We start from the raw sequence: 20518 nt of genomic DNA, 5'->3' as shown, positions 1-20518 counted from the left end.
TTACTTTATTTATCAATTTTCTCTGAGTTTGATTTTGATACATAGGAAGGAGAAAGGACCAGTGCTGCTGAGTTGTAGCAGAGCCGAGCAGAGAAGAGATCGGAATCGGGGGCAAGAAATTGAAACGGTGAATATGCAACTCATCAATGCTGCAGTGCTGGCGTCGATGGCGGTGGCCCGTAATAGCGGTGGTTTATTGGGGGCCGAGGTGGAGTTCGGGACGTTTCTGTGGTTTCTGTACGGCGGCATATCGTGTGTGTTGGTTTTGTTCGCAGGGATGATGTCTGGCCTCACTCTAGGGCTTATGTCTTTGGGGCTGGTTGAGTTGGAGATCCTCCAGCGCAGTGGAACTGATACTGAGAAGAAGCAAGCTGGTCCATACGATTACCTTTCCATTATTGCAAATTCGTTCGTTATACTTATAATCATCTGCTCATATTCCTGATGCTTGCTTTATGTTCAAGTTCTATGATTTGGTGTTGTTCTTTTTGCTTGTTTTGGGAATTATAAGATCCTTGTGGTTAGAATTTGGGGGTTTTATGGCTTCCGATAGTAGATTCGATTCGATTCTCTTGTTTTTAATAAATAATAAATTAAAAATTAAAAATTATTCACCCCCAATGAAAAGGTGGAATCGAAATATGATACTTTGTTGAATGAACAGCAATAGCTAGATTTTTCTTCTTTTTTTTTTAAAAAAAAATATATATATATATATATATATTTATTACTCTGTTTTCTGTTGTGTTGTTTTTTGTTATTCATAGTTGGATTTCTTGTTGAAGTTAGAATGGGATTTTCGGGTTGTTGATACTATTGTTTTATTATAGAGGATCAAGTTGAATGATCTGAGTTTAGTGGACTTGAATATTGCTGTAGTTTTACTTTCTTGGATTTAAGTGGATAAAGACTCTACCGTAATTATTTTTTATGGAAGCGATGGTTTTTGTAAGGAAATGAGGTTGGATTAGGAAAGGTATAGTGGTTCGACGGAAGTCGGATGGATCTGTTAGGTTTTACTGCATTGGTCAATGTAATGTTTTGGGGCTTTTATAAGCAAATGACATCATCTAATTTATGTTATCTATGCATAAAATATCTTAACGGTCTATTGCCATCCATTTAATTGTAAGTCTGTTTTTTTCCAGCTGCAATACTTCCGGTGGTTCAGAAGCAGCATCAGCTGCTTGTCACGTTGCTTTTATGTAATGCTGCTGCAATGGAGGTAACAAAATATGCTGTTTTCAGTTAAAGAAAATTGTACGTAAAGTTGTGTATCGTTACTATTTTGAATCTTGCAGGCCCTTCCGATATATTTGGACAAGATGTTCAATCAGTATGTTGCCATCATATTGTCTGTAACTTTTGTTTTAGCTTTTGGAGAGGTATGCCTTTAAGTTTTTAAAATCTTTCTAGGAACAGTCATGTTATCGAGATATATTATTGTTACAGTCGTGTTTTTGAGATATATTATTGTTAGTCGTTATGATTTTTGGTTGTTAGGTTATCCCTCAAGCAATATGCACTAGATATGGGCTTGCTGTTGGTGCTAACCTTGTGTGGGTAGTTCGCATTCTGATGATCATTTGCTACCCAATTTCTTACCCGATCGGAAAGGTAATATACCATCACATCTATTACTGTATTCTAATGCAGTATTGAGACTATTTGAAGATAATTTTTAGTGTTAAGTTACATAGGATAAGTTACATATAATATAAAGATGAAAATAACATAGAATTTCCAAAACTATGGCTTTGTTTATTTAAGAATTTTGAAAATAGTAAAAAGTTGGGTATGTAATGTGATGTTTTATGAGGACAACTAAGTATTTGATATGATGTTCTTTGAAAAAGTTTGACGAATAGTGTCAAAACTTTCAAAAGTATGTGTATGAAAATATAGGTAAGATAGAAGCAACATTAAGTTTAAAATATGAGGTATAATGAAACATCAAATCTTTTCTAAATCAGGGGATTTGATTTCACTTCAATTATTCCATAAATATCTAATTTTTTTTTTTTTTTTTTTTTGAGGTAAGATAATGAAGGAACTAAATATTCCATCTATTCTTACACAAATGGAAGATAATGAAGGGACTAAATCTATTTTTATAAATATTATACTATGTTATATTAGTAGTATTATATAGTTTTCAGTAATAATACATTACATTAAGTTCAAAATGTAAATGTAAAGCTAAGATAAGCAAACTCGTTGTTAGCAAGTGAATGGTGATATCATTTCCTCTAATAATTTATATCAAACCATAGAACATGCGACATCATGTGGAAATAGTATTGCATTCACATATCATTCTAATATACTTTATAGCATTCTAAATTTCTAATATGTACATTTTCGTGAACTATATTCTATCCCCACTAGGAGTGTCTTTCGTTTCGCAATGAGTGACATAACTTGTTATCTTTTGGCATCAGATACTGGACTGTATGCTGGGGCATAACGATGCACTATTCAGACGAGCTCAGCTGAAGGCTCTTGTTTCTATCCACAGCCAGGAGGTAATAAAACAACACCATTGTTCGTTGTCTTCTGTTTTCTCTTGCAATGAGATCTCCATATTCATTGCATCGATCAAGTGGATTGCACTTATGATTAAATACCTACATTGTTGGGATTCTTCTATCACTGATCTTTTGTATTTCATTCAATCGTATTTAGCTATTGATTCTATTTACAGGCTGGAAAAGGCGGAGAGCTTACTCATGACGAGACAACAATAATAAGTGGAGCTCTGGATTTGACAGAGAAGGTATGGCATGAAGCCAGAAAGTTTAACAGTTCGAATTTCATTATGTAAAGTTTATTTTGCGTAATATTCGGTACTTTTCTACTAAATTACCCCAAATGTGATCAGACTGCTGAAGAGGCTATGACACCCATCGAGTCAACATTTTCACTAGATGTGAATTCAAAGCTAGACTGGTAAGTATTACCTGCCCGATTGGAAGTATTTCAATGCACTGCTGTAATCCATTTCTTTTATTTTCCGCCTAGACTTTACAAGTGAAAATAAGTTGATTCCATTTTTTTTCCATTTCGAGCCAATTCCATTCGGAAATTCAAAACTTGAATGATTTACCTATTTGGTTATACATTCTTCAATTTAGCTTGAAATTGAATTCAGACATCTCTATGATTAAAACTTCTAATAATTGATAAAGTTATTGTTTATTTTATAATATATATTTATGTAATTGATAGTTTGAAATTAAATAGTTGAATTACTGAATTGAATACAAGAATGGAAATACTGATTCCATATGTAGAGGTAGTTGATTTTGGGTTCATGTAGATAATGTTTATTAATTCACTGAATTGTGGATTTTGAATTATGATAAAAAAAAACTCAACTTAGCCACTTTGTAAAGCCAGTTATTACTGAAGATGCTGTGTTTGATGAAAATGAACTTTGTACTGAAGTGATACTGCTAATCGCCATTATAAAGAAACTTTTTTATTTCCTAATTATCACTTGAATAAATCACCAAAAAACTTCCCATGATCACAGGGAGGCAATGGGTAAGATACTTGCCCGTGGTCATAGTCGAGTTCCTGTCTACTCTGGGAATCCAAGAAATGTTATTGGGCTTCTACTGGTAAGTTTTGGAAACGAAACATTTTGTCATGTTCTTCGTTGAAACACATAATAGTTTTAGGAAAATCTATTCCCTTTAGGTAAAGAGTCTTCTAACAGTGAGACCTGAGACAGAAACTCCTGTCAGCGCTGTTTCCATTCGAAGAATTCCACGGTTTGATTTCAATGTCCTGGCATTCTCAATAATTTCATTTTTTTTTTCTGATTATGAAGGTTCACGACTTCTTTTATTCCATTCCATTGCTTCTTAGTGTCCCTGCAGATATGCCCCTCTACGACATACTCAATGAGTTTCAAAAAGGTAGTAGTCACATGGCAGCTGTCGTGAAGCCAAAGGGGCAATCCCGAAAGCCTCCGGCTATTGAGGAGAAGGGTGAGGAGAATGAATTTTCCAATGGGAATGACTCGAACTTAACGACTCCATTGCTATCAAAGAAAGAAGAGAAGGTGGAAAGTGTCGTTGTTGACATTGAGAAAGTCCAAAGGCGACCGTCCAAAAGTAGCTTGATAAATAATGAGACAGCTCCTCCTTCGGATGATTGTGAAGATGGTGAAGTTATCGGGATTATTACCTTAGAAGATGTGTTTGAAGAACTTTTGCAGGTGAAGTTTATCGATATCCTAACAATTTAGTCTCCTCAGAATGTGTTACCGCAATCAACGACTGATTATTTTTTGGTGTTAATGCAGGAGGAGATTGTCGATGAGACTGACGAATATGTTGATGTACATAAAAGGTACTTTTTAATTTATACTTCAGTCAGTTACACTTTACCTTATACGACGAGTTATTTTATGTTAAGTTTAATTTTTCCAAAACTGCCCTCCTGCATATGTTTTTTATCTTTTGTCGAAATCTTTATACTTGACACTTCTTTTACTAATGGGGATTCAAACACAGATTCAATGTTCATTATACAATCTAAAAGTTTATGGTGATTGAAAATTCTCCGTTCTACATATTTAAGCTTCGGTGTTTCTGAGATAAAGTTAGTTGTTGGATGTGATTTTTGTGTAGGGAAAATGATATATTGAATTGTACAAAAATAAATTTGAAGTCGTAAATAAACAGCTTGACTTTTTCATATTTGAGCATGGTTCATTTACAACTAAAGTTTGGCTTTTCTAATTCAAACAGGCTCGGCTCAGTTTGTTAAATAGTGTTATTAATATCGTATGGTAACTGACGAGTTTGTTGACTTCGGCAAAAAATTTTTTAACTTGGGCTTAACAAAATAGTTAAAGTTTAGGTGTAACATATCGACTCACCTACTTAATTAACACTACGCGCCTTGAACTGTTGTCTTGTAACTGCTTTAGATAGGCTGATGGGCCGTTTTACATTTATTTAATTCTTCCAATGGCCGTTGCAGGATACGTGTCGCTGCAGCTGCGGCTGCAGCTGCTTCATCAGTCGCGCGTGTTCCATCAATTCGAAGATTGTCCGGCATAAAGGGACCTGTAAGTATACTGTTTATGTTGAGCTGCATTAATGTTTTGAAAAATTTTGAAAATAATAAAAAGTTATTTTACGTAATATTTGGTGAGACGGAAAAAAGTATTTCATTTGATATTTTTTGAAATAGTTACAATTTAGACCAGAGACTTTTGGAGTTTCAAAGTTTTGAAAAAATTTGAAAATAGTAAAAAGCTCGTATTTGATGTGATATTTTGTAAAAGAAAATATGTATTTGAAGGTATTTATTTGATATTTTTTTCAAATAATTACAATTTAGACAAGAGACTTTTGGAATTTTGAAGTTTTGAAAAAAATTTGAAAATAGTAAAATATGTATTTGAAGGTATATTTTTTGAAATAATTTCAATTTAGACTAGAGATTTCTGGAATTTTGAAGTTTTGAAAAAAAAAATGAAAATAGTAAAATGCTCGTATTTGATGTGATATTTTTTAAAAAATATATATATTTGAAGGTATTTCATATGATATTTTTTTGAAATAATTACAATTTAGACCAAAGACTTATGGAGTTTTGAAGTTTTGAAAATATTTGAAAAATAGTAAAATGCTCGTATTTGATGTGATATTTTGTAAAATAAAATATGTATTTGAAGGTATATCTTTTGATATTTTTTGAAATAATTACAATTTAGACCAGAGACTTATCGAGTTTCGAAGTTTTGAAAAAAATGTTAGTATCTGTATGTGATATTTTATAAGAAAAAAATATTTATTTGATGGGATATTTTTTAAAAAATTTACTGTCGATGAATAGTAACAAAAACAGTATCTCCGTAAAGAGATTTGCCATATTATTTTCGGGTAATTGGAAATGAATTTGAAAATCTCAGGTAGGTCAGCAAAAACAAGGACAGCCGACGACGATGAAAAAGCCCGGCGAGGATGATTCCACATCGACCGCACTTTCGAAGAACATCGCCGATTCTAATCCCGGAAACAAGAGATGATAGATTCGATTCGATCGTTAAAACCCGGGAATTCTATTAATCGCATAAGAGCTAAGTAATCGAAACTCTAGTTTGTATAATATGTGCATTTTTTATCCCGAATTTATATAATAAATTGAACGGCTCATTTTTAAATGCATCTAATCTTCGAATCTCCGGAAACTTAGACACACCGCGCTTTCTTTACTCTTGCGCGAATGTGTTAGAAACTTAGCTGTCTTAACTATTACAGGTGGCGCTTTTTTTTTTTTTTTGTTATTTTTTTCTATTACATAGCAGTATACAATTTCCGGATATGATATGATACCGTCAGGGGCGGCAGTTGGGTCCTTTTCAGTCGGCGTCGCTGTCTCTACCTTCGCATTTCCATCTTACAAGAATCACGGTACATCTCCACGCGATATGCAGCCTAGTCCTCTGTTCTTGAACGTATTTTGAACACTTGCGGCGCCACGATCTCATCTTCTTACAAGCGCGATTCGAGCTCATGCTTTAGCCCGTGCCTGAATGGTTGCTTGATCGAAATAGTTTCTGGCTTCGGACAGAAACTAAAAAGCTATAAATATGTAAGAAGAAAGGTGTAAGCACATCAGCTGGCTGTTGGTAAGAACTTCAATATATATGTGCATATATATGTATGGTTTGCGGTTAGGGTGTTGACAGAACTTTATATATGTAGATGGACAATAAATATAATTATATAACATTTATATTAATATGATATATATATAATAAATATATTAACAATTTTATTTTTTCCCCCTATTTAGTTTATTAGAGGTGGATAGGGAAATGAAAAAGAAATTATTAAAAATATAGAAATAATTAGAAGTATTTATGAAAAATTTAAGAGAATGAAAAAAAATATATATATAAATAGTGTGTAATAATGATAACAACAATAGTTGTAAATAAATATTAAAAGAGAAGTAATAATTAAATATTTGAATTTTTTATTTTTTCAAAATAAGTAATATGATATTTAACAAGTTGAGAAAAAGAAAGTACATTGGTATTGATTTCAATATGCAAAATATATTCATATCATCTGTGTGACAGGTGTACCTGAGGTGTCGGGGGTTCTATTTATTTATGTTTGAAGTGTTGATTAGTTCTAATAAGCAAATCTTATGTGTACGGGTGTTTTTTTCTATTATTTTATTTTTTTTGTTTCACATAAAATAGTTTTTTATTTTCGTCCGTCGTACATAATGTATATATATATTTTTCAAAAAAAATAATTTTACATTTTAATTGTATTTTAAATTTTAAATTTTATAATTTATATTTTTAAATTTTAATTAAACTATTTAGTTATTTTAATTTTAATGTATAATTATTTGTATTATATAATAATTATTTTTACTAATATACTTCTTAATTAATTACTTATTATATATTTTTTGAAGTAAATCATTTATTGAACCTAATATATTTTTCTAAAAAATAAATATTGAATTTGAATTTTTTTTTTTTAATGGAAAAAGGGAAGGTTGGAGACAGAGATATTTTCTGTAAATTTTAATACTACTTGCATTTTTGCGCCCAATTGTGCGTTTGTTTTGTAAAATGATTGGAAAGAATTTTTTTTTATATAAAATATAAAAAATTAGATATATAATATAAAAATAATAAATATGTATAGTGTATTAATTATTTTTTAAAAAATATGTATAAAAAAAATAAAAAAAGCACACCTACAATGCCTACACAACTTAATATTTTGAATGCACTTTTTCTAAAAAATTAGTATACCTTAAATATAATATTTGGAATGAATATATATTTTATTTTACATTCCATAATAAAATAAATGTTGATATATTCTTTTCTATTTTTAGTCTTAATTTTGTACAATTAAACATACATGTTAAAAAAACATGAGTTCAAACCCGCTACGCCTCAGGTCTACCTGCCACACATGGTTGACCTGGTGTGACTTTTCCGTCGGGTCTGGTTTGCAGGATATCAGGTTCGACTGGAGATTTACCCAGTGTGCACTTTCGGGTAGCAATTGCGGGTTCCCACGTCATAAAAAAAAAAAAAAATACATGTTAAAAATATTTTACTCAATACTCATGGACACATAAAATGCCATCTATAATTTACTACTATTATCCTTATTTTTGGACGAGAAAATATTATTCTTCTGTCCATTTGAATCGTATGTAATTATTTTGTCATATTTTATTATTCAATTCAAATGTATACTTTTTTTTTCAATAAAAGTATTTTTTACTTTAATAAAATTAATAAATATATACTTTATACAATATTACAAACAATGCTATTAAAAAGTATTAAAATTTAAGGACAAGATAATTTTTTTTTTTTAATCTTTTTATTGTATTATTATGCATAAAATATTAATATGCTAAAATTCACGTGAAAGAAGAAATTAATATATATTATCCGGACGGAGGAGTATTTTATATAAATTTTGTGTAATGAATACAACAAGACTCTTTGTATTTGTGTTTTCTAGGACACTCTAGTTTTTTTTCTACTATCTATGTTTTTTATTTTTCGTTTTTAGTTGTAATAAAAAAAAATACTCATTTTTTATTTTAGTAAACAAAATGTTATTTTTTTTATTATAAAAGAAAAAAAATATTTTTGTCTACTTTTTTTCTATCAAATAGAGATAATTTTTTAAGACGAAAAATAGTATTATCATATTTATCTATAAAAATATAAAATACTACTCAATTTAATCTAAATATATTCTTACTTTTTTTTTTTATTATTATTGTCATATAACTTTATTCCCGTTTTACTTTTTTAGTAAAAATAATACTATTTTTTATATATTTTTTTATTTATAAAAATAAAAATATTTTTTTTATATAAAAAATTTATGCCCGATTAAATGAGCACATAATTAGACGAAGACGGAGGGAGTATAAAATAAAATAAAATAAAATAAAAAATAGACAAAAATTAAAAAAAACGAATAAGAAGACAGGTGTAAGTAAGTGAAGGGAGTAGGATGACAGGTGAATACGTAGAGTGATGAGTTTAGTTTGTCCACAGACTTACTGACTGCCTGCCTTTGTGGTTGCAATTTTAGGTACATATAATAATAATAATTATTATTATTTATTTATTTATTTATTTATTTTAATTTAATTTAATTTAAATTAAATATGTGTGTATATATATATATTTAGGTACAACGGCTCTGTAAAAGGCTGGCGAAGAAAACAGAATTGTAGAGAATATAAACAAAACTGAATTTTATAGGTGAATTGGGAGCTGTGCCCGCCTGTTACTATAACTATAAATATAATATAATATACTCTCGTTCTTCCATAAATATAATCTGGACATGATATTTAAAAAATATTGATCTTATATTGATAATTGATAAAAAAAAAAATGGATAAAAGATTTTTTTGTTCTTACGAGTATATTAGTGTAAAAAATAGTGACAATTCTGTAATAAAAATTAAAAATTATTAGTAGTTTTATGTTGATATGATTATTTATGAAAATAAGAGTATTATTTTTAGACGGACAAAAATGATTAACAATACTATTGTATTGGGACGGAGGGAGTATATATACTCTCTCCGTCTCATAACAAGTTATCTATTTTTTCATTTTAATCTGTCACGTAATAAAATATCCATTTTTTTAGTAACTGTACTGTCTTCTTAACATTACAAGTATCTTCACAACTTAAATATATTACACAAATATTATTACCTTTATATCACATAATACTAATAAAGTTATTTTAATTATTTTTATTTTATTCATACTAAATTCTAATATAATACTAATATTTTTAAAACTTTGTAAAAAAAAATAAACAAATACCTAATTATAAGAGACGGAGGGAGTATATCAACTGTTCATACGAATTTACACAATGCTTGTATTATTCTGTATCTTTTAAATTTATGATTACTTTTTAATATTGTTCACTCTTTATATTTGCTTTTGTATTTGTATTTAGTTTTTGATTGGAATAATATGAATGTTTTATATGGAGAATTGGTATTGTTAGGTTGGTTTCTGTGATAATATTTTTTAAAAATTTAAAAACTAAATATCTAAAATATCTGACTTAACAAAGATCACATTGCAATAAATACCTTCGGACAAAAATACCAATTTGGACAAAAAGTACTATATATTGAATTGGGCTTATTCCGAGAGACTTCTTTTAAAGAAACGGTTCAAAAATCCGAGGCCCAAAAGAAGAAAATAAAAATAAAAATGAACCTAAGAAATATGAAGTAATAGAAAAAATTGAAAACTTGTCATACTTAATTGATGAGGTTTAACAAGACTTGGACTTACCCTAAACCTTATATCCAAAAATAAAAACCCCGATTTGAGTCCCATAAAAAAAAATAAAAAAAATCATGCAATATTTTTTAGAAGACAGTAATTTTATTCAACTTCGACCACTTTTCAAATCACAGGTAAATTATAAGCAATTTTACCTAAAAAAAAATGAAAAAGAAAAGTGATTGAACTAAAATTTTATAAAAAAAACACAAACAAACAAGAAATGTATGTATGTATGTACGTACGTATACAAATGGGGATACAAATTAGCATAAGTATATTGTGATTGATGACGATATATATATATATATATAATTCATAAACACAAATGAACTGTACACAAGAATAAGATCCATCCTTTCATATGTAGTTACAACAACAAATTCTTCTATCCATCAACTAAAAATGCATCAACTTACTTTCCCAATTTTTCGGCGGCGGCGATGACTACGACGACGTACACCGATCATCTGTTCCGGAAGAAGTTGAGATCCCACCGGCGTAACAGACCATCCATGATGTTGCTCGACGGGCTCTTCTCGACTCGTACGGTGACTTTGGTCTGATCCGCCATGTCTGCTTCCGACGAGCTCTGATTGCTCGACGGCTTGTTCGTTGTTTCCTTTTCGACATAATTTGCTACAGTTTTGGGATCTTTCGAACTATCGATTATGTCCGCGCCGGGTCCATTTTGGTTACTGTCCGGAAGATGGGTTTCGGGTGTCCCTATTTCAAGAGTCAGCCCACATTTTGATGTTTCCGGGTTGGAATCTTTGTGTATATTCTCCGATGCCAGTTTTGGATCTGTGTCGAGATTGCTGCAGCCGCTGGACGATGATTCGTCGGTTGGAGAGTTTCCGGCGTCGATATCCTTGAGCGATTCGAGCATAGCTTCCATTAGCATCTGAAAATTTCAAGAAACAGAAAAAAGTCGAAATTAAAGAAGTGGTCTTTATTTTATATATAGTCCGATTTAAAGGAAAAAAAGAAAACAAAAACTTGCCCTTTCTTCTTCTTCGGCGTTGCTCGGGAAATCTGCCAGAGTATCGAGCGAGTACTCCACATAATCGTCGTCATCTAATCCTGCCGGCATGTGGGAACTGTTCGGACTGGCACCAGAGAGTTCAAAGCTGATCATATTTGACGATGAAGCGTGCGAATCAGAATCTCTATTTTCCACCTGCAGAAACAGAAGAATAAGAAACATAGAAATGATTGAAAACAAATGAACATTCTGTGGAGTTGCAGATTTAAGGATGATATATTTCCATTTGATTCAGTTGATTTAGCCTGCTGGAAATTGTTACAGATTCAGACATTTTATCGAGCTAGAAGTCTATGTGAGCATTTCGTATTAAAATACAAGTTAAATCAATTCCGTGCTTTCTAGTTTCTTTGACAACCATATAAAAAACCAGAAGCAAACTTCAGATTAAAGCACATCAGCATCTGATATAACTAAGGCATATAAAATCCTTATCATCCAAGCTAAACATTCATATGATTCAACATTCGATAATGCGCCACAAATAAAGATCAGCTGGAAGTACCTGCCCATCGGTTTGTTTGTCTTCTGTCGACATATCTGCAGGAACCTGAATGGTACAAATCCCCATCACACATTCGTCAAATACAAACAATTTGGTGAATAGAAAAGTCAAAAAACGCACAATATAATCGCAGTCTCGTATATCATCGACAAATGCAAGTGTAATGTGGCAAGTTTTGCCAAACGGCAAGCACAAAATTTTCGGAAAAATGGTAACGAAAAATGTTACTCCCTTTCGTCCGGTAAATTTAGAACATTTGTGTCTGGAAATGAAATTAAGAAAAATGAATATTCTATTGAAAAAATAAAGTACATGAAATAGTTGAGTGTATTTTTGAAATTTTAGTTAAAAATTAAAGAACATGGAGAAAGAAGATAATAAAGATAGTTATATTTGTTGTAAAATAAGTATAAAGTATCGAATGAAGGATAATAGTTAAATATTGATTTGTTAACTTCGCCAAAATTAGTAATTGTGTAAATGTAACGAACGGACTAAAAAGGAAAGTGAGAGTAAATTTGGCGGACGGAGGGAGTATAAGTTTTCATGAATGAAAATTGTTGGAATTAGCAAATGATTTCAGAGAAACGTACTCTCTCCGTCCCAAAATAATAGAGACATTTGAGATGGATACGAGAATTAAGAAATAATAACATTATATTGACAGTGGGTGTATAAGTGTTTCTAAAAGACAAAATTGTTCTACTTTATATAATTATTGTGAAAAAATGGAAGTAGTTTTGTAAAAAGTTGAGAAGCTTGTTACCAAAAATGAAAATGTAACCTTTTCTAGTATCTTACCACAATCATGCTCATAGGTCGTCTCGAACGAAGCTGCCTAATGGCATCCTCTGTGCTACTAGCGGCTGCACCTGTATAAAAACAACATAAACTTAATGCATCTGTGAAGACAAATAAAATTGAAAAGGTCGAGCATAAATTAACCAACCAGCAGATGAACCTAGTATCTGATCTGAGAAATCCATATCGCGGAAATCGCTCCAACTACCCTGGAGGTTATACAGTCCATTAGTTAATTCAGGAATTTGATTTTTCATCAAATGAACAACTGTTTATAGAATAAAGCAATTTACCTTTCCAAAATAGTCATGAGTCAAATCGAAATATGCTTTCCCTGATTCATCCTCAGGGGGCTGCAATACGTTGTTGAAAAAGATACAGATTGAGTCGAAATAAAACTGAGGGCGGGGAGAATTGTGGTCACCATCAAATTTGATAATATTCTTGTCCCCCTGCAGAATTAAATCTTAACAAAATAAGGGACACAATCCGTGGAATAAAAAATATAATAAACATATGATGATAAAAATAAAATATGGTTCATTGAGACCAGAAAAACTATACATTTGCACAAAATATTAACAACCAAATATCGACAAACTGCCACAAGATGTTACATTGTAATGGATGGCAAAATATTTTCATAATACTTACTTTCATCGTCAAAAGAAATAGAACTTCCAGCAATAATGGAATGAGTTAAGAACCAAATTTTCCACCTCTGGTTAAATAGTTTACATCGGAACTAATAATATAGGTCCAAAAAGAAAAGGAACAAGTGGAAACTTGTGGTAGAGATCTATAAAGTTGTATTAGATGCATAGTAATTTTTTGGAAAGAAAACATATAAAGTCATATTAAAAGGTTTTAAAATGTGAAAAATCACCTCATAGGCATCAAATATTCTGTCGGAATGATGCGGTTGTATGAAATCATCATCAGTGGCATGGCCAAAAAGAGCTGGAACAAAGCAATATTTTGCAACCTGGGTAAAAAAAGCGGGAAATATGTTATCAATATCAACTAATTTGTGACTCTAGGATTGTATTCTTTAGGTGTACTTTCTTCTTATATACATATATATATATATTTGAGTTGGATATGATCTTTTTTAAGGAAAATTGAGAAACTGAATAAAAATAAAATAAAATAAAATAATAATAATCAAAGTGAACAAACAAAGCATACGTAACTTGCAAAAAACAAAGTTTTCCAAAGTGCTACCTTGATTGTGTTCAGGTCTGTTATGTCAAACTTAGCTTTTCTCTGAATTGCTCTCCGCATGTACTGAATCGCAAACTTAACCTACAAAAATAGGGAAGGGAATCTTAAACAATGGCAGGGCACAAAATGAAGTTAAAAGATTGTGACTTCTATGCTGATGAAATGTGAACTTACTGTGAACTTGGGGAGCCGAACTTTGTAAGTATCGACGAGTTCCATCATCAAGTCAACCAGATCGGAAAAGGGACTATCCAGAACCATGCCAGCAATGGAAGGATCCTCAGCTCCATACATCAAGCTGAAACAAGCAGAACTCAAATGCTTATCTTATAACAGATGGAAGAAATATGTTAAGTCGAGGCATCCTAATATCATTTTCGTCAAATGATGAATTAAACTAAACCAATTATAGCAGCATATTTCAGCAAGCAAGAGACAAGAGAATCTTGCTAACCTGGTAACAGCACCCATAGAGCGACCCCACAAACCAATCAAAGAAACATTCCCATCTGCTCGGAGATAATCAACTACAGCTTTCAGGTCATCTTTCTGCAAAATCAACGCCACATCACATAAGTAACACAAAGATGAAATTAGGATTCACTTTTCCGGTGCATCACATAAAGAATGATAGTAACTTTGACAATAAACGACTAGAAAAATGAGAGGTAAAGAATGAGTGGAACTTGAATCTGTTTACTTATGTTTTACTATTTATCAAAATGTCGCTCTCCAAAAGAATATATCATCCAAAATTTATCTCATTTAAAATAAAACATAAAAAAACCTATCATCTATTCAAAATATCACATCCAAACCTATTTATATCATATCGAATACCTACTTTTTATTTGGCTTCTTACTATTCCCAAACCAACCAAAATCCCAAAAGATATCTAAACACATCCCAAGATTTTGGAAATAATTCCTAAAAGTTAGGGATTCATTAAAACCATCCCTAGGTAGGGAATCTAAAGCGCAGTGTAAGCGACATAAAAATTGTTCCCTCTAAACTCCAAGTTCATCATGTCATCATACATATTGCTTAAGATAACCTCCCATGAAAAGTAGATGATCGTGGGAGATGATCAACAACTCATACTTTAATAAGGTCAACAAAGATATTATATGAGTTGGCAAGCCACTCTTACTTCGTTCCAACCAAGAGTCACATGCTCTCCTCCAGAAAGCCCCGAACCCGAGAAATCAAGAGTGAAAACAGTTATATTAGAAGGCAACAATATAATAGCAGCTTCACTGGCATCTGTTCGACAGCCACTGAGAAAAGATCAAGATAAACACCCCATTAGTAATCACAAATAGAAAGAAACTCATACTCTATTCAAACCTATATTTCTGCAAATTCACCAAAATATATTAATAAATTAAATCTCATTCTTGCACAACCAGTGGACAATGGTAGAAACATGAAAACTCCTGCACACACATTTTCATGAAAACATGAAAATCCCAATTTGGAATTCAGCATGCATGAATAGACAGGTAAAAGAAAACATGAATTCCACCAAAGGTGATCTCTAACAACCAAGCATACCTATTTCCATGGCAATAGATAACACACGGCAGTGGTTTTCCTTCAGGGAGGGCAATAGGCACATAATGGCTGCATTGAAGTACATCTCCTCGACTATTTACCACCTACAAGTCAAAAAAACAAACAACAATTTTGAAGCCACAATAAACCCCAAATTGAAGCCAAACCAAACCCACACAATACACCTAACAAAAATTTCTCTTCTCTAAGAGAGATCTTTGGAAAAATTATCCTTTATTTATACGTATTATTAGACATGTTCAAAATCTACCGAGTACTGCAGACGGTAAAAAAATGTAAAAGGTTCTCTTTTGAAGATTTAGCATATTATAAATCAAATCCAATATTCAAATGACAAAAAAGTCTTTAGTAACGCAAAATGTGTACCGATATAATAACACAATCAACCAATTATTGATAGGCATCTTTAGGAACCAATTGATTAAGTCTTCCTCAGAGAGCAAGATAGCCACAGATACGAGGGTCATTATAAATAACAAAACACATTACCTCTAAATCTTTCCTCTGGTACCACTTGCCTTTCAGCATAAATTCTTGATCTAGCAAATCATTCTTAGGATTGTATTCAGCTCTGCAATTCAAAGATATCGAAGTGTTGGATGTGCACTGCTAATTGGCATGTATATATTGGAACCAACAGCTCAGCTTAGAATAGTAAATCAAAAACAACGGCCACATATTGTTCTTAATCAACATAATGGTTAGTGTAAATGATTTGTAGCAAGACAAAATAAAATTATGTAATAGTTGCAGAACTAGGAAATTGCCTATAAGAAGGCATGATCACTAATCACCAATTTAGAATCTTCCATTGCATCTTTTACAATTTGACTTTCGAAGATGTCTTCATTGGTAAGTATATTGTTGTCTTGAAATAGAAATACGAAAGCACAAGATTTGGATAAGTATACATCTCTCTTCCAGGGCTACCTCCCTAAATTGGACTGCACAAATGTAGTAACTGAGACGACCCAGTGTGGATAAGAAAAATGATTTTACTCAAGTTTGAACCACTCAAAATTGTAGATGATCAGTGGAAATTCTAATGAGTTTCATTGAATTCATCCCTTTAGTTATCTTTAAAATAAAGTTCCATATCGGCAATGTTCAACGATTTGATGTGTGGTCAAATCACATTTTTCTAAAAGCTCAACACATAACTCCATCATATCGATGCAATGGCTATCAAAAATAGCATAATCTAGTATGAAATCACCTAAATTAGGTCAGCATTTAATATGAAATTCACTATGGGAAGAACCAACTACTGTTTTATTGGTCCCCAATTAAAAAAAGACATTGAAAAGCACCTCAAGCTATTTCAACAAATAAAATGAAGCCAATAAAGGAAAGGAACAAACTCTTTGAACAAAAAAATAAAATTCTTGGCTTGAGCAAGTATGAAAAGTTCATCGAATCCATACAAAAGCAACAAGAAATCCCTACAATTTGTACCATAATTTCTTCGGATTTGACATAAAATATACGAAGAAATGCATAATTTGAATCTAGACAAATCAGAACATAGAATTCTTCAAAAGCACCATTAAAAAACCTTTGAAGTTAAAAAAAAAAAGCATCAACACAGGACGAAACTAAAAAAGAAACCCACAATAAACCCCAAATTGAATCCAAAACCAAACCCTAACAATACACCCAAAACCCATCTCGAACTATTACAAAGATCCAAACCTTAATCACACGTCCAACAAACTAAACTACATCCAAACCAAAAACTAACTACAGCCAAAGAAATTCAAACCAAAACGAAGACCAAACCGAGAAGGACCAAAAAGAAGAAGATCAAAATCATCCAACCTTGGCGGCCTAATGATGAAGTTTATAAGCTGTTCCATCAACAGATTCAAGCAATCAAAGATCTTCCCCTCACCAAGAACTGCTCCTTCTCCTCAATTTCGAAAGATTTGAAAAAATAAAAATACAAGATTTTGTTGTTGCAAGCAACAGCAGAAAAATCACAGGGAAAGGAAAAAGTGTGCGTGAATAAAGCGTGGGATCTTGAAAAGAAGAGAGAGAAGCGGATTGTTGGTAGAGAGAGAAACGAATTGGAGCTCGGCCCCCGTCAGAAGGAGCTGTTTCTTTGTTTATTCGTTGGTTACTGTTTCTTCTTCATCTTCTTTTCTACGTATTTTGTTTTTTTCTTTTTCTCTTTCTTTTTGTTTTGTTTTGGGCTTACGCAAAACTGAACATTTCAGCGCGTCTGTATTTTTTTTTATTTTATTAATTTGCTGACACCAACATTTGGCAAATTTTCATTTTCCAGAAAATAAAACAATCTTAATTACAGATCTTTGCTTTATATTTTTTTAATTTTAATGTGTTTTTTATATTTTGGGTTGAATTTTTATTTTCATATGTGAAAATAGAGTATATATGTTACATATATAGTATTAAAATACTCCCTCCGTCCACACAATAAATATATATTTACACATAATAGTATTTTAATTATAGTGGGTAGGTAAATATAGTGTAATGATATTTTTTCTCTTACTTTTTGGTATAAAAGTAACAATGTGATGTAAAATAATGGTATTTGTGGAAAAAAATTGGGTATTTAATAAAATGAGTACTTTGTAATTATACGTCCAAAATCAAAATATATATAACTGAAATGATGGAGTATATTGTATTATTTTTATAATATTTAAGAAGAAACGTACTATCAAAAGTAAATTGAGTGAACAAATTTCTAATTGTTTTCATTTCTAATTTTTTTTTTTTTTTGTCTAGTTTACTCGTAAGATTTTAAGTTTGATTTTACTAACTTTTTTTTTTAAAAAAAATATTAAATCAAACACTCAATTATTATTTATTTTATTACATTAAAATCTAATTTTACATTTAAAACATCACATCAATACATATTTATATCACATCAAACAACTATTTCAATTCAAAAATTTACTATTCAAAATCAAAATTCAAAACCAAAACCTCACGAGAAAACCTACATATTTTAAATTTTGTCCTTACAATTAAAGGTTTACAATTCACTTTATTTATCAATTTTATTCTCATTATATTATCCATTTTATGTCTTAAAAAAATATAATCAATTTGATTTTTACACTAGTATATCTATTAAAATATGAATATGTAAATGTTAGAATTTAACAAATAGAATATTTAATAATTTACTTTTTATATCTAACGACTTTTCATTGAGACAATGGGTTTGTTTGTTTTTTTTTTTAATGGTCGATTTAAGTATAAAATATTATTTTTTATGTTATTGATACAAATTTTATAATTAATATAAAAATAATTAAAAAAATACAAAGTGAACACACTCAATAATTCAATATGATTGTATTAATATATAGAAAACTATATTGGTTTGTTTGGTAGCTGATTAAAATTGATTTAAAATCTAATGTGATTTGAATTTTTATTTAAATAAGAATAATATTTCAAATTAAATTTTATAAAAAAAATCATACTCTACTAGATGAATAATATTAGTTTTAATTTGAAATTTTAAAAAATAAAAATTAGCATATGTATTAGAAAGGAATGAGTATTGGATACAAACCATGTCAGCAAAATAAGATATCTTAGGGTATTAGGTTCGGCCGAGGTTTACCCAATGTGCACTTTTGGATAATGGCTGTGGTTCTAATGTCATCCAAAAAAAAAAAGTTATTGTACTCTATCATTTTCCGACAAAAATGAAGCATTTTTTTTTCGAAACTAGAATTTAGGTAATATAAATGAGTTATTTAGATAATAGAGATTATTTATTTTATAATTAAAAAAAATTAAAATATACATTTAAATATTTTTAATATTATATCTCAATAAAATATACTCCTCTCCATTCAGCTATATACATGTTTCTATTTTGAGACGTACAATTATAAAGTAACTATTTCATTAAATCTCATTTTTTTTTCCACAAATACACTTATTTTTTAAAGGCAAAAGTATCGTTACACTACTTTTACTTACCCACTGTAATTAAAATAATATTATTTCTTAAAATCCATGCCAAAAAGTGAATGTATACTTATTGTTTAGACGGAGGAGTATATAATATAAATAATAAAATTTTATATATTACAAATAAATAAAAAAACATATTTATTTATTTATTTATTATTATTAAAAGTTAGTTTTATAAAAAAAATAAAAAAAATAATTGTAAAAAAAAAATATTTGTTAATTAAAGAAGGAGTTTTGAGTGGGTGATTAAAAATTTAATTAAACTAACTTATACTTTCGTCGTCCCTTCACAATTTATCCATTTTTTCATTTTGGTTCGTACTAGAGCTGTTGACTGTTAACGATCTGAGCTGAGCCGAACCGAGCCAAATTTTAAGTGTTCGTTAACATTCGCGAACAAGGCTCGTGTTCGTTCGTTAAACTTTCGAACTCATTCGTAGTGTTCGAGCTCGACTCGTTAAGAATTTTTGTTGTTTGAGCTCGTGTTCGTGTTCGGCTTAAGCTCGTTCGAGCTCGTTTGTCTTATTTTTTTAAATTTATATATAAATTATAAAAAAAAATTAAAATTATTTTATTTATATATTTTAGATTAATATTTTATTTATTTATAAATTATAATTTTATATGTATATATAATATTTATAATAAATATATTATTTAAACGAACGTTCACAAACAAAGTTCAGGCTCGTTCGTTAATCAAACGAGCCTGTTTATGTTGTTCGGTTCGACTCGTTAACATTCGCGAACGAGCTTTAACCGAGCCGAATCGAGCCGAGTTTACGAACAGCTCGGCTCGTTTGACAGTTCTAGTTCGTACTATGACAAAGTATCCATTTTTTTTAGTAATTATATTATCTACCTAACATTACAAATACCCTTCAAATTTACAATATATTACACAAATGTCATACTTTATATCATACGTTACGTCAATTTAGTCTTTTTACTTTTATTTCTACTTTATCTCAATATAATACTAATATTTTTAAAATTCTTTGCAAAAAGCATATATAAATATGAAATAGAGAGAGTATTCATTAAATATATTTA

At 30.4% G+C, this 20518-nt stretch overlaps 2 protein-coding genes across 2 annotated transcripts; one reads left to right on the top strand and one right to left on the bottom strand.

The window, feature by feature from the left end:
- On the top strand, positions 1-6219 carry LOC127266590 (DUF21 domain-containing protein At4g14240-like). Its single transcript, XM_051296874.1, has 13 exons — positions 1-374; positions 1149-1225; positions 1302-1385; positions 1504-1617; positions 2442-2525; positions 2705-2776; positions 2882-2949; positions 3536-3623; positions 3703-3776; positions 3874-4225; positions 4313-4359; positions 4996-5083; positions 5933-6219. The coding sequence occupies exons 1-13, from the start codon at positions 134-136 to the stop codon at positions 6047-6049; spliced, it is 1506 nt and encodes a 501-aa protein (XP_051152831.1). The 5' UTR covers positions 1-133; the 3' UTR covers positions 6050-6219.
- A 4395-nt stretch (positions 6220-10614) lies between these two features.
- LOC127266575 (uncharacterized) lies at positions 10615-17654 on the bottom strand. The gene is made up of 14 exons (XM_051296857.1): positions 17318-17654; positions 15989-16070; positions 15479-15582; positions 15075-15201; positions 14378-14472; positions 14098-14221; positions 13924-14004; positions 13586-13684; positions 12993-13151; positions 12848-12908; positions 12700-12770; positions 11899-11943; positions 11352-11528; positions 10615-11252 (listed from the first exon to the last, which is right to left on the bottom strand). The coding sequence occupies exons 1-14, from the start codon at positions 17353-17355 to the stop codon at positions 10815-10817; spliced, it is 1701 nt and encodes a 566-aa protein (XP_051152814.1). The 5' UTR covers positions 17356-17654; the 3' UTR covers positions 10615-10814.
- Between the last annotated feature and the right edge of the window lie 2864 nt (positions 17655-20518).

This window comes from Andrographis paniculata, unplaced genomic scaffold, assembly GCF_009805555.1.
Source record: "Andrographis paniculata isolate CXL003 unplaced genomic scaffold, ASM980555v1 Contig76END, whole genome shotgun sequence".
In the NCBI taxonomy this organism is placed as follows: domain Eukaryota; kingdom Viridiplantae; phylum Streptophyta; class Magnoliopsida; order Lamiales; family Acanthaceae; genus Andrographis; species Andrographis paniculata.
The sequence above is the reverse complement of the archived record's forward strand: the minus strand, read 5'-3'. Positions and strand labels throughout refer to the sequence as shown.